At 33.2% G+C, this 15,441-nt stretch overlaps 1 protein-coding gene across 4 annotated transcripts in view; it reads left to right on the top strand.

Annotated features, from left to right (window-relative positions):
- LOC123527772 (alkaline phosphatase, tissue-nonspecific isozyme-like) overlaps positions 1–15,441 on the top strand; it is a 125,391-nt gene that overhangs the window by 13,800 nt on the left and 96,150 nt on the right. For all 4 annotated transcript variants that reach the window (XM_053523782.1, XM_053523781.1, XM_053523779.1 and 1 more), the window contains exons 3-8: positions 701–921; positions 9,501–9,675; positions 11,891–12,060; positions 12,383–12,490; positions 12,911–13,013; positions 13,668–13,808. In XM_053523782.1, the coding sequence (XP_053379757.1) occupies positions 701–921; positions 9,501–9,675; positions 11,891–12,060; positions 12,383–12,490; positions 12,911–13,013; positions 13,668–13,808 (918 nt within the window). The remainder of the gene's footprint in view (positions 1–700; positions 922–9,500; positions 9,676–11,890; positions 12,061–12,382; positions 12,491–12,910; positions 13,014–13,667; positions 13,809–15,441) is intronic.

Below are 15,441 nucleotides of genomic sequence, written 5' to 3' on the forward strand. Positions count from 1 at the left end.
AAATTTTGTTTATGTATATAATGTGAGGCCCAACCTTAAAATTAATAAACCGTAAATATATACATGAAGGACATAACAGCAATCTTACAACCATATGAAAAAAAGACAAAAAAAAAAAAAAGAACGGTGAAATAAAAGTGTTAAAGGTACAACTATCTACTATGTTGACAAACTTAGCTCTTTACAAAACAACAGCGACAACAACAACAACAATTTAAAAAAAAAAAAGAATAAAAAGAAAGGCCGTAATGCACCAAAGAGCTATAAAAATAAATAGATTGGCAACTTGAAAGGCATATAGAGCAAATCTCGCCAACCTCCCGTGACAAAAAAACGAGATCTCGTTTACCGGAAGTGGCGCTTTCTTCACGCGCCATTTTGTATGCGAAAGCAATTATTTATCGGTAAAATAATAATCACCGTATGACCACGCTTCTTTCGATGGCAAAAAAAACCCTGTACTTCGTGTCTTAAGACCATTTCACATTAAACTAATTTTGTTTTAGAAGCTAACATGTATTTTAAATGTAGTTTTAAAGGTACAAATTGTAACTCCATGCTCGCCGATGTTTGTTTTTAGTAAGATAACGCCGAATCACGCTCTGACACGAGTTCACGCGAGATTACAGCCAGTTGCCATTCTGCTTTGAATGCACCAAGGTCAGTCTTGGAGTAACTCTTCATACCGCGTATTTTCCAGACCCAGCGTTTTGGAGGAACTTGGCAAAAGACAGACTGCAAAAGAGAAAACAACAAGTGGAAATCAACAAAATAGCAAAGAACTTGATATTGTTTATCGGGGATGGTATGGGCCCAACAACAGTTACGGCAGCTAGAATACTCAGGGGACAACTGAACAACCGCCCAGGAGAAGAAAGTGTGCTTGCCTTTGAGGAATTTCCCAATGTAGCATTATCTAAGGTTTGTTAGAAGAAACAACTTTTATTTTTTTTATTATGACAGCGTAAAATTTGCAAATATTCTTCCGTCGCGTGCGAGCACGCGAGTTGTACCACGGACCTCCTGCAAGCCAGCTGGATAACTTCCCCTCATGAAAGAATTCTACATGCCTGTTTCGGGTTCGAACCCATGACAGTGTGGGAAAAGTGATTATAAGCCTGCGGCTTTAAACACTCGGCCAAGAAGACATTTCATTGCTTAATGTGTAGTCTCATTGCTGGTAAAATTAAATGTTGAAAGATAGAGAGCAATGCCCGGGACTGTGTTATATGACACTGTGTAAACACACGTGAATAAACCTTGACATACAGCTATAATGTGAGAGGTGACATTCGTACCTGTTAACAAATAACATATTGGATGATTGTCATCGTAGTTCACCATAAAAACGTAACTGCTGCAAAACTGGGGGCGGTGGTGTCAGTACTAGCGGCAACTTAACAATGGTACAACTTCCTGTTTGTTTATTTCTTTATTATCTTGTTTTCGTATTTTTATAACAATTTGTTAGATATCTAACAAAATAATTATTTAACTTCTTTTCAATATTTTACTTCTTTTCAATGCATATTTCCCAAAATATTTAATTATTGTTAAAATCTTGAAATTATACAACCACACAACCTTAACACATTACGTTTGAGCTACTTATAAACTGACTGTTCTGGGGAGGGCCCTAGATAATGTTGGAATAACTTTTGGCCCAACCCATTTGTATGTATTTGATTTAATGCTTGTATTAAATCATAAATGTTATGTATACATGTGTGAATATATACTGAACAGCAAAAGAAACTATCCAGATGTATAACTGGTATATTTTGAAATAAAAAATTTTTTTTTTCAAATCTGAATTGTTTCTTGATACCAAAATTACACTTGAAAATCTTCACGTGATAAATTTTTAAAAATCAATCAACCGTGAAGTCAGAAGTCCCACAATAGCCGTTTGAAAGGCTATATCATCTGCGTGTCAGTTGCATTGTAACATCCCAATTGGCGCTCGCGCTAAATTTGATTCAGTCGTGTGGAGCATCCAACAATATTTTTTTAAACTTTATGCTGTTTTTCGAGTTAGCCAATTATCAATATTTCCAATGACAATAAAATTTCACAAAGAAAAAATTGTTAATTACATGCGCACATGAATTTCGTGCAAAACAGCTATTGTGGGACTACTGACTTCACGGTTGATTGATTTTGTAAAGTTCTTCAAGTGTAGGCCCCTATGTGATATGAAAAACACAAGTGATTTATAAATTAAAGTTTTTAAATAAAAAACACTTCAGTTATAAAACTGGATAGTTTCTTTTGCTGTTCAGTATATATATACACAATAAAATATGATTAATCATTTCGTCTAACGCGGATCGTTTATAGAACATTGTAAAGTCAGTTATGGCGTGCATATCATGTTAGAGTGAAAATAGAATAGAGCCTTTAATTCATACTTTTTCGTCTTCATCGTTCAGATGCTTATTACTGGGTTGGTATAAAGTGAAAGTCAGCTTTGTTTCAAATCTTGTTTCAAAACTCATTTAGATGGAACAGATATGCTGTTAACTGAAAAAATAAATATCCAATTTAAAACTTTTGGTAATTTTTGTTTCAGGCGATCTAAAATTTTTGTTTCTTCCTGGTGACTTGCTGTTTTCTTACCGTCCAAATTATGTATCTCTTAAAAATCCATCCTTGAAGACTTAACCCTCCTTGTTGCCTACGTAATATAAAGAAAGAAAAGTTTAAAGACCCATCCATCAGATAATTTAATGACTATTGACGGCAGCCCAACTATAGACCGGTCTGCAGCAGAAACTACGGACCATGCACTTCATCACTTTCCTATGAATTTGTTATTGTACTAAGAGTATTTTACATTACTTGTTATGTTTTTGTGTACTTGTGAAAATTTCCATCAAACAGGCCTAATAAGGGTTATATCAATAGATTCCTACACCTATTGGATAAAAATTGGATATATTGAACGTTATTAAACTGTTAAAACCGACAGATAGCAAGAAACATTTTCTATTCATATCTTGGAGGCTATTACCTCCCTTTATCATATAACTTTGCAAATAATTCTAATAGAAAGCTACACTTACATATAGGATTATTCAAAAAAATAAGTATTTATGAATAAATAATAAATACGCTTCCTTCAAAAGAAAATAGTGGTAAAATATTTTAATTGTTGATCAGACGCGATGTTGAATAAAACAGTTTATATATATTCGCAAAACTGCCACCAGCTATACGCGTGAAATAAGATATTTCAAATATCCTTCAAAGTTTCGAGTTTTCGATAGAAGTAATAGAGGGGTAGACAGATTGTTTATTTGCAACATAGTCTGTAAAGACGTAATAATAATTGATTTGTGTTACTTTAAACAATTTGCAAGAAAACAGGTAGCAATGTTCGTAGCAACCAAAACCTGTACACAGTTGCAGGTATAAGTACTGATATTGACATTCATATCATTTGTTTCTTTTTGTTTATTTGTCAAAATGATAGTTGATGTTTGCTGTATATAGATATATGTATATACATAATCAACGTTATGTGGTTATATTTTAATATACATAGTCTCTCGATTTTTTTTTCTTCTTACTTTTGTTTCGAAAGAAGAAAAAAGAACATGGATTGACAACTTACAATTATATTTCCTTTTAAGCTTTGAATTGTAACCTTTCTCATTAGATGTATGTGTATTAGAAGTAGGTCTCTATGTTGTTGTTTTTCTGTATGATGACTAGAATTACGTCAGTAGTGATGAATATTCTCAGACACTTAATTAAGGTTGTATAGATTATGAAATTCTGATTGTTCTTAAACATTCATGTAGATTTTTTTTTCTAAAACTTAACACACGAGTATCCAATAAAATATGTAATTTACGTACTGTTAAAATGGCGACCGGATAATTACTATTTTCTTATCTTTATAAGAAATTCTATTTTTTATTTTTGATAGTTTTTTTTTTCTTGCGTTTAGTCTCGCACTTGAAATCTTGCTTTAAAGGAACTGCTTTGGTAGAAAAGGTTTATCTAAAAAGTCATTTGAATGACTAATACTACAGTTTTTACATATAATGTAAATGGAATATCAGGTAAAGAGAAGAGAAATGCTGTTTTTCAATGGTTAAAAACTCAAAACGTTGATATTTGTTTACTCCAAGAGGTACATTTTAGAGAAACAGAAAAAGAAAAATGGGAAAAAGAATGGGGTGGGACAATTATTTGCAGTGGAAATTCTAGTAACCAGGCAGGCGTGGCTATTTTGTTCAGGTGTGGTTTAAATGTTCAGTTGGTAAACACGTATGAAATTGAAATAGGACGAATATTAGCAGCGGAGGTAAAGATTGAAAATAAGGAGGTTGTAATTATAAATGTTTATGGACCAAATAAAGATGATGTTTTATTTTTTACAAAACTCGAAAAATTTATACAAGAGAGAAATGACCAGGTGTTTATAACAGGAGGCGATTTTAATGTTGTTATGGACCCTTATATTGACAAACAAGGTGGGAACACACAAACACATTTGAAATGTCGTAAAAAGATAAAAGATATAACTGAAACATATCATTTCTCAGATACATTCAGGATCCAGAACCCTGAAACAAAAAGATTTACTTGGCGTTCGAAAGTACATTCAAATATAGCGTGTAGGTTAGATTATTTTCTTGTTTCAAATGATTTGATGAATCTCGTTAAAAAATCGGGTATAAGGTCAAGTTTTAAATCTGATCACTCGATTGCATACATTACTTTCAATTTCGATCCAGTAGAGAGAGGGCCAGGTGTTTTTAAAATGAATAATAGTTTACTTTTGGATACAGACTATAAGGAAAAGATCACAAAAACTATAACTGAAATACGTTTATTAAATCTAGACACAAATCCTCAAATTCGATGGGAAGTTATTAAAAGCACTATTCGTAATGAAACAATTAAATTCGCAAGACATAAAAAGAAAAGTGAAAAAGAACAAATTAACAAACTTGAAAGGGATATTGAAGAAATTGAAATTAAGTTAGCAAACAATTTTGACGAAAATCTTACAAGAAATCTAAATGTGAAAAAAACAGAATTAGATTGATATTTCGATGAAAATATAAACGGTATAATAATGAGAACTAAAAGTAGTAAAGTAGAAAATGGTGAAAGGAATATCAAACTACTAAAACAATTAGAGAAAAGAAATGCTGAGAGCAAACTGATAAAGAACTTAAATGTAAATGGCTCGGTTACATCAAACCAAAACAAAATTTTATTGGAACAAAAGAAATACTATGAAAATCTCTATGAAAAAGAAAAACAAAGTAATTCAGAATATAATTTTTATGACGAAACAAAAATACCAAAGTTGAGCCAAGATGAACAAATAATTTGCGAAGGAATAATTACAGAAAAAGAATGCGCAGAGGCAATTAAAGACATGAAAAATGGGAAAAGCCCAGGATCAGATGGTATAAATGTTGAGTTTTACAAAATATTTTGGAACGAAATAAAAAATGATGTCATTAATTCTTTCAACTACTCTTTCCAAAATAACTATTTAAGCCAATTGCAAGCACAAAGTTTGATAACATTAATTCCAAAACCAAATAAAGATTTATCTCTGTTGTCAAACTGGAGACCTATAAGTTTGTTAAATGTTGATTACAAAATATTAACTAAAGTAATTGCTAACAGAATAAAATTAGTGTTAAATAATTTAATTGATAACAGTCAAACGGGTTTTATCAAAGGAAGATACATCGGTGAAAACATAAGACTGATATATGACGTAATAGAGTATGCAGAAAAAAATGATAAACCGGGCATTTTATTTTTTGCTGACTTTGAAAAAGCTTTTGATAGCCTAAGTCACGCATTTATTGCTAAAACACTGGATCTTTTTAATTTTGGTCCACATTTGAAAACTTGGGTAAATGTACTTTATAAAAACCCGACAAGTTGTATACTATATAACGGTTTCTTGTCTGATTCCTTTAATATTAAACGAGGAGTCAGACAAGGCTGTCCTTTGTCCCCTTACATATTTATTTTAGCTATTGAACTACTCTCTATAGCCATTAGAGAAAATAAGAATATTAAAGGATTCAAGATATTTGATATAGAAGTTAAAAACAGCATGTTTGCAGACGATGCCACCCTGCTTTTAGACAGTTCTGAAAACAGTTTTAAAGAAACGATAAACATCTTTGAACAATTTTCGTTTATCTCAGGCCTTAAACTAAACTATAATAAATGTACAGTTCTTAGGATAGGCTCGCTCCGAAATCAACATGACCTAGTATACTGTAGAAAAAAATATGAAAACATTACATGGACTTCAGAAAGTGTAAAAACCCTAGGTGTAACTTTTCATTCAAGTACTGATGAAATACTTAGACTAAATTATGATAATAGATTATCACAATTTCAATCGGACATTAATAGATGGAAAGCTAGATACCTTACAACTATAGGTAATATTTCAGTATTGAAATCACTAATTCTTCCAAAGTTAACATTTTTGTTTTCTGTTCTACCTAATCCTTCGGATGAAATTATAAAACGAATTACTCAAAGTTGTTATGAATTCATATGGAACTCAAAAAGGGATAAAGTTAAAAGGGACATAATAATACAAGAATTTGAAAACGGGGGCCTGAATATGATCGACATACCAATATTTTTAAACTCCTTAAAATCAAGCTGGATTAAAAGAATAATAAGCGACTCAAATAATGGACTGTGGAAAGAAGTAATAAAGAAACACATGCAACACTTAGGAGGAATATCTTTATTCAAATGCAATATAAATACAAAAGACATATTAAAACTAAAGCTTAAAAACAAATTCATAAATGATATATTAGTTGCATGGAGTAAAATAAATTTTATTGAAAATCCTCAAAACATATTAGAACAAATTGTTTGGCAAAATTCATATGTGAAGAATAATAACTCTCTACTTTTGTTCCCGCTATGGAAAAGTAAAAACATAAACCGTATTAAAGATGTTTATGATACAGACACAAATAATTTCAAAACTTTCAATCAGTTACAAATAGAATACAATATTCCTAATAATGAGTTCTTAAACTATCACATACTTACTTCATCAATTCCAAAAGAATGGAAACGAAAGTTAAAAAACATTATACTCCCTATAATATCTGACAAAACAAATACGTATGAAATTCTAGAAAAAACAGAGTCATACATTTTAAACAAAAAATTAATGCAAATACAGAAACAAAAAAGGCTAATGATTCAAAATGTAAAACCAAAGTCCCAATTAAAATGGGAGAATTACTTCCCAAACAGATCCTTTAACTGGCACGAAATATATAAGAATGCGTTTGTTATCTGTCAAGATAACATTCTACAAAATTTTCATTACAATTTTTTGCACAGAAATATTGCAACAAATAAGTTTCTTTTTAACTGCAGGTTAAATGAGTCCAGTCTTTGTGACTTTTGTAATATGGAAATAGAGAGTCAAGAACATCTATTTTGGAGTTGCCAAAAAACACAAATTTTTTGGAACGAATTGTTTCAATGGCTTATTGAAGTTGGTATAGATGTTACTCAAGATAAATTTATATCCTTTTTTCATTCAAGAAATAAAATAATATCATTCATTCTATTGTTTTCCAAATATTACATATATAATTGTAAAACGAAGAAAACAATACCAAACATATCTATCTTTAAACAAAAACTGTCTAACAGATTAAAAATCGAAAAGTATAGAGCTTTTCAAAACTCTTCTCTTGACAGTTTCAACAATGATTGGAGAAATTTCATACCAATGTTGAATATGTAATATGTACAAACGATGTTTACTACCAAGGCCGTTACTTCTTTTTTTTTCTTTACATTATTCCTGTTCATACTCTTCTTGTTTGTTTCCCTTTTTTCTAGCTATATAGTGCATTCAAAATTATAATATTGTATAAATATCTGTATATGATGTATTGATGTATTGATGTACTTACGAAATAAACGGGCCTTAAAAGTGGTTCAAAAAAAAAAAAAAAAAAAAAAAAAAAAAAAAGAAACTACGGACCGGCGATTTATATAGTGATTTTTGTAATATTGACTCAAAAATGTTTTAATTATTCTTCTTGGTTGCATTCTTTGCTTCCAAAGAATCTTTTTACAGATTTTATTAACCATCACTTTTAATAAAAAGTCTCCCCGTACTTGGGTTCAGTGTTGTTATATTTTCTGGTCCATGGAGTTCATTCAACATATGTGTAATAGAGTTCCGCTTAATACCATTAATTTTAATAAAAGAAACGCCAAACTATTGGTAAACAATAATAAAACACAATATAAAACTGTCAGTTTCATTTTTTCTAGGGTGCCTCAAATAAACGGATTTAATGAGACAGAATTCTAACTCCAACATTGAAAAAATATAGTTGAATCCAGTGGGACTGTTTTAAATTGGCTCACTTCATTCAAAGATAATCTTGGGGCAGAAGTTAAACCTACCTACATTTCTTTCACAATATGTAATCTAAAGAATAAAGGCAAAATAGAGAACTTTTACCCCATGTAACTCAGTATTTTAAAGATGTCTAACTCAGCCCCCTTCTGTTTCAGAGGTAAATTCACTTTGAACAGCAAGAAATTGCTTATTTAATGAAAAAATCCACTTTTGTATGTAACAAATCAATAATAAGTCTTGAACATTTTTTAATTTAAAAGGAAAATAAGGAAAAAAATTGGTCCCAATGGGGCTCGAACCTACGCTCCCTGAACAATTTCAGTCAAAGTAGGTTTATTGTAGGAATTGAACACTCTTCAAAAAGGAGATGCTCTATTACGGGTCTAATACCTTAAGCCGGTGCTAGGGTCGTGAGGGATGTAGCACTTTCCATGACCTCTCATGAACAGACAAACCGAGTCTGGTATTATTTAACTCGGTAGCATTCTATGCTTCCAAAGGATCTTCACCCAGCTTTTGAATAAGGACATAACGTTAATGTTTAAGAAATAATTTATAGCAAAACAGTGTTTTAACACTATTTATACACGGTCGAGCGTATGTTTGGTGCCAAATGGTAGGTCATCACGCATCTGTGTTTGTGCACGCCTGGACCGGAATGCGGAATAGTTCAATTAAAGCGAAGTATTTCTCGAAAATTTTTGATCAAATTTGAAAGAGCTGTTTCTCGATGCGTACATGGCTTAAGTTTTCATGTACAGTGTAACTGTAATAGCCTATATGTTGCAATGATTGTTGTTTGGTGGTGGAATGTGTTATGTTATGTCTGTTTGGTATAAATACATTTGGATTAAACTCAGATCCTCTGATCAATACGTAAAGAGTTCTCTGCGAAGATTCAATATTTCAATTTATGATTTCAAAACGTACGTTTCTCCGCCATGTCATTCTCGAGCTAGTGTCGTGCGCTTTCAAAGGAAATATAATACAGAAAAAAAACACGTGCAATGTCCGTAAACTTGATATCGAGAACCAAATATAACCTATATGTAATATTTTGTTTGTATTTAATTATTTTTGTTTTCAGACTTATAACGTTGACAGACAAACCGCTGACTCAGCAGGAACCGCCACTGCCATGCTTAGTGGTGTGAAAACTAACTATTTTATAGTAGGTCTTGACGGTCGGGCAACAGCGAGCGATTGTCTCAGCGCAGAGGGAAAAGAAGTAGAATCTTTAGTTGATTGGGCTCAAGCTGCAGGTATTCGTGCACAATTTTAGTAGCTAAGTGTTGCAAAGGACGTATGCCACCGTCCTATCCTATGACATTCCATGTGTTCGTATTCCATTTAGAGCGGAATGCAGTTTACAATTCCACTTGCGAAGGTGGCAGTACTGGTAGGCACGTAGTGTAGTACATGAATACTCAATTACTCTGTTGAGTAACATTTGAAATTATAGCCTAAATAGTAAAAGAAAAGTCAAAAGAAGTGATAAAACAGATCAGAGACGGAATAAGCTTTGGGTAAACTTTTGCGCATGCTGCTAAACTGATTTTCTATTGTAATATTGTTAAATTTTTGAAGGCAACACAAACATGGCGTGGGTTGGCTGAATTTATGTATTAGATATATAATGTCGATATTTACGAGCTGTAAAGAATGTTGATATGTCATGTCATTAGAAATATTTCTTATAATGGCTCTTCTTATATTTGATATTAATGACTGTGGTACCACGAACTGTTTTTATGAAATACTGCATGTTGGTTGGAGGTCATTTCAGGACTGCTTCAAACACACGTAATAGACCATATTTGGTCTATAACACCACATACTTGAACTTTAGAATATGTTTATAACATTGAAGGCTTCTCCTTCTCTACTCCCTTTGCCTCCATCCGCCCCACGGCAAAAAAGAACTGTTACAAGGCTTAAATGCTCTAGGTTGCATCTATGCATCATTTAATTTGGTCTCCTGGTTACGTGCTCATGTTGAAGAAATTTGAAATCTCGAAGTTGGATGTTTCAATCATAAGATTTTCCGTTGTTCACGAGTGATAAATCATTTCTGTTGTATATACGCATGTGTGAAACTCTAGGATAGGTCAATATACAGTACATATATTTGGATTTGTAGATATTTGTAACATAATCAGGCCTCTAGCTTAGTAAATATTTCACAATAGTTTTGCGGTTAAAAAATGTTTACTTTATAAAATTGACTGTTCATGTAACCACATACGCTTGCATCGTAACCTAGACATAACCAGATGCAAAAAAGTATCTACAAACCTTGGAAAATGATCCAATAAAACTGACTTTAGAATTCATATAGTGTAATGAACGCCACAAATATGTCTCCGTGTTTTTTTAGCTCTGGGATCTAATTGCTGGGTAATATGGATACACTTGGCAGTGTCAGTATAGATGTGAAACAAAGTTGATAATTGTGTTCGAATAATGTAAACAGGTAGTAGCCTTAACCCTTATCATGCTGGATACGACTGATTCTGCATTTGCGGCCAGAGTAAATCATGATCAGCCTGCACATCCGTGCAGTATATTCATGATCTGCACTGTTCGCTATTCAGTCAGTATATTTTTGGTAAGCACCCCTTTTAACAGTTAATGATACTGTCCAAATTGAAAGGTGGCCAAGTTCATTATAGAAATTTAGCAGGGTCAGAGTTAACACTCTAAATGTGATGAAATTTTACCTTTTCAGATATGAAATTCAAACGACTACAGGAAAACAGCGTCTTATATCAATGTGAAATGCATTTCGATACTTTCATACGGAATTTGTTTCCCATCAAAAATTTTCGATGAAAAATATAGACTTGAACTACTCAGATTTAAACTTTTTAAAAGCAATAGCAAAAACAGGGATGACCTTTTATTGCACGCTTTACCATTTACCAGATTATTTCATGCACCGAAGATACCAAACATAAAATACTTAAGGCAAGTGGCTGCTAAATATAGGCGACGGTGAAGGCAGGATTTACTGTATACCTCTGTCACAGTTCAATAAAATTTATTCTTGTTGAATGAGTGGAAGGTCTCTTTGAATCGAACCCAGTCCTCTCAGCCTTGTAGTTTTTTTTATTTGTTTTCTTTTTCTACTATCTGAAAATGATAATATGCATGTGCGTATGTTCGTAAGCCGAGCCACGGGCCTATCATGTGAATTGTAGATCTACGCAGGACATATACTGGTCATTGAGCAGGAGCCACCAGTTGTATTTCTGCTCAAAGCTTTCCTCTGGGGAGGTTCTGCTGACCCGCACAAGATTTTCATTTTTGCACTATCCCACTGAGTAGCTTCATAACTGGATGCGCTACACCGCTGATTGGTTACAATTCTTATAGTTCATAAAAAATGGCAGAAGCAACGTAAAAACATAAAAAAAACTGTGAATGACTATATTATGTGTCTATGAGCATGCCTAGCAGATTAATATACTATTTCAGGAAAGCGCACAGGCATTGTTACGACTTCCCGGATCACCCACGCTACGCCGGCGGCGGCTTACGCTCATACACCTGACCGTTACTGGGAAGGAGATGTTAACACTGCGGAGATAGAAGGTGGCTGCAGAGATATAGCACAGCAGCTGATTGATGATAACAAAGATATTAATGTAAGAGCTTCTTATGGCTAATTATTAAAAAACTGAGTCTATCGTACGGGTACGTGGAAGTAACACTGTGATGCAGTTGGTCTGTCCATATTACTGTTTCTCTGAGAGAATTTTCTTTTCTATATCTAGTTTACTAGTTTATTAATATTTACTTTACATTTCTGGCTTTTTATCGAATACATGCCGAGCTTAATAATGAACCCTTTACATGTATATTGATTATAAAATTCGTATACTCAAAATTCATGTACATACTAGTATTGTAAAATCTTCTTAATTAAGTCAGTTAAAACCTAATTGTTAGTTTGGGACTACATTTTAGGTGCTTCTTGGCGGAGGAAGACGATATATGTTACCGAACAATACGGAGGACCCAGAAACAAACAAGATCAACAGTAATCATCGCAGGGACGGTAGAAATTTGATCAAGGTATGCGCTGTTTAATTCTCATATGAACTTCCTCCCGGTGAGGGAAGAACCAGAATAGAATTATTCGTCAGTGTATATGTCGCTGGCTTTGTAGATATCCCTATAAATGACATCAAGGCAAGTAAGCTTTTAAATGTTATATGATATTTTTTTATAGATTTTATTTGATAAAAATCGAAAATCACCCCATTTAACTATGTTAACTATACTATGAAAACTGTAACGAAAATGCTAACTAAGAAATGAATCAAAACTGCTCTTTTAAACATATGGTAGAAATAGAATCTATTACGCTGACCTCTAAAGGGATTTAAAGTTAAATGACATCTCAGACGAACGTTTTCAAAGTTTTCGAGCATTTTTTGCAAAGTATTTTCAAAGAAAAGTGATTCAGCTATTAAACTTGCATTTTTACTCTAGGAGTGGGAGGCAGACAAGGAGGCCAGAGGTTTACAGCATAAATATGTTTGGAATAAGGGACAATTTGATGCTGTTGATTACAGAAATACAGACTATCTTCTAGGTAAGGAAGATCATGATATATTTCGTATATGACATGATTCCTGACTGTGATTAAATTTATCATTTAAGAATATATTAAAACTACACCTAAATCTAATTCTGATATCAAAATCTGGTTAAAACCAGTATTACAAGTTAAAGACTCGGTTTTAAGTGACGATTTCATTATACGATTAACTTTTATCAAATAGTAACGTCATATGTATTTACTGAATATTGCGTTGGAGCCAATAGATGTTGCCTTATTTTGCCAAGTTTTAATATTTTTATTTTTAATTATTTTGGATAGTATCACTCTTTCAATGCATTCTGCATGTTAGTTTATATTTATGCAACCCTTTTTGATAGTTGTTATAAACCGTTAAATAAGTTATAATAAGTATGTCCACGAATTTTATGACCGCCCTCCCGTATGCACGTCAGTGGGTATTTGACCATTCCTTTCCGGTGTTTTTACTGTTTTACTTTTTACAGTATAATCCATAAAAATGAATGCATCAGACTTGTCTACCAGATATAATATTTATACTACTTCTGTCCAAAACTTAACATTTTTACCAGCTCTTTTATGTACTATTTTAGCGGATGTGTCATCAATATGTCAAATGGAAATTATTAAGTATGCATACATCACCGCCGCAATTTGCTTTTTTAGGATTATTTGAACCAAATCATATGCAATATGAACTAGACAGAGATACGTCTAGCTCTGGTGAACCGTCCCTAGCAGAAATGACAAAAACTGCAATAGAAATTCTGTCTAAGGAAGACAAAGGCTATTTTCTTCTGGTTGAAGGTAAGGTACCTTAGTTATTTAGTATTACTACATTAAACATAAATTCATTAAATTGTATTACATATTTATTTAAGTATAACTGTAAAAATGAATAAAGCTAACAATGATGGACGCTTGCAAAAATGGTTATTATGCGGATTGAAACTGCACTGTTGTCTTTTTTCAAACTTAATTAGCTTCTGTAGGCAAACAGCATCTACCAAATGCAGCTTTTGACTTGCAGTTTTTCAATTGTGTTACATACAAACCTTCCCCATAAATTTTTAAAATTTGAAATGCCAGATCCCCAGTCCGCTAAATTCAGGTCGCTAGACCGCGGACTGAGTTTTAACGCTAGTATTTATAATTATATTTATCGTTCTTTGTCAATAAATACCCGAGTCTGCCGGGCCGCCGCAAGGATGTTAGGCAGCTAGGCCGCTGGATAAGAAATTTCAGAGTAATCAAAAATGCTGTTTTGTGTATTTAATTAAACATTTAATTGAACCTGCAAATTTTCGATTGTTAAGGAACAATCAGTTTATGCTTTATTTAGTTTTATTAGTTATATTCATCTTATCATACAAATATTTTTCGACAAGTAATACACGAGTATGCCAGGCAGCCAATCTCAGGCCGCTAGGTCGCCTGGCTGCCAGACCGCTGACTTCAGGCCGCCAGGCTGCCAACTTCAGTCCGCTAGGTCGCCAACTTCAGCGAAAACATTCTGGTGAGGTATTAGAGAAAGACCATATACTCAAGCTTTACAAGTGTTTTGTGTCGGTTCTTTTACCTAGAAAAGGTTATTCTTAGGTATATTTTTAAACTTTTAATTCTGCATTATATGGAGTTTTGAGCTATTAATGTGCCTTTTACATAATGTTTGAGATATTTACCGCGGAAATGACATTTTCAGACAGAATCAAGGCCCGTAGCTACACTGAGACACAGGGAGGCCGGTGCCTCCCTGTTTTTTGCCAAGATTATGAGAAAAAAGGATATGTTTTAAGTCACCACTTTAAAAGGCATACCCGAACTGAGGCACTATCATTTCATTTTGATTTGTTAAACTATTTCTCGCCATTTTCTTAATATCACGAATAATTACACTATACATGACCGTAGCAAGAGACTAAATTTTACCGAGGCAAACGAGTATGTGCATTTGTTCGTGGTTGTCAGGTAAAATTTGAATGGTAAAGGCAAAGCCCCGACATGCATTAATTTGGAAGGTGTGTCCCACCCTCCTCCATAGGAGGGTTTGTGGGGGCTTCCTAAAAATAGGATATATGATATGAAAAACACACTTTGTTGCGCTGTTTTTATATTAAAGAGAAAAATTACCCTTTCACTCCGCGATCTATCCCGGGTACTAATACCGATTTATTTATTCATTTGTAATGTCTCTCTTGTATGGTGGCTGATTTCTGCCATTTCGTGTTGGCGGGGCGAAAACACGACAACACGAAAGCACGAAAACTCGACAATACCTAATTTGTCGAGTTTTCGTGTTTTCGTGTCGGCGGGGCGAAAACACGACAAATTTTACGCGAAAACTCGACGTTTAAAGGGCGCAGACACGACAGATTTATCTGTCGAGTTTTCGTGTTGGCGGGTATAAATTTGTCGTGTCGGCGCCTTTTATTTGTCGAGT

Source organism: Mercenaria mercenaria, chromosome 14, assembly GCF_021730395.1.
Source record: "Mercenaria mercenaria strain notata chromosome 14, MADL_Memer_1, whole genome shotgun sequence".
Classification (NCBI taxonomy): Eukaryota; Metazoa; Mollusca; class Bivalvia; order Venerida; family Veneridae; genus Mercenaria; species Mercenaria mercenaria.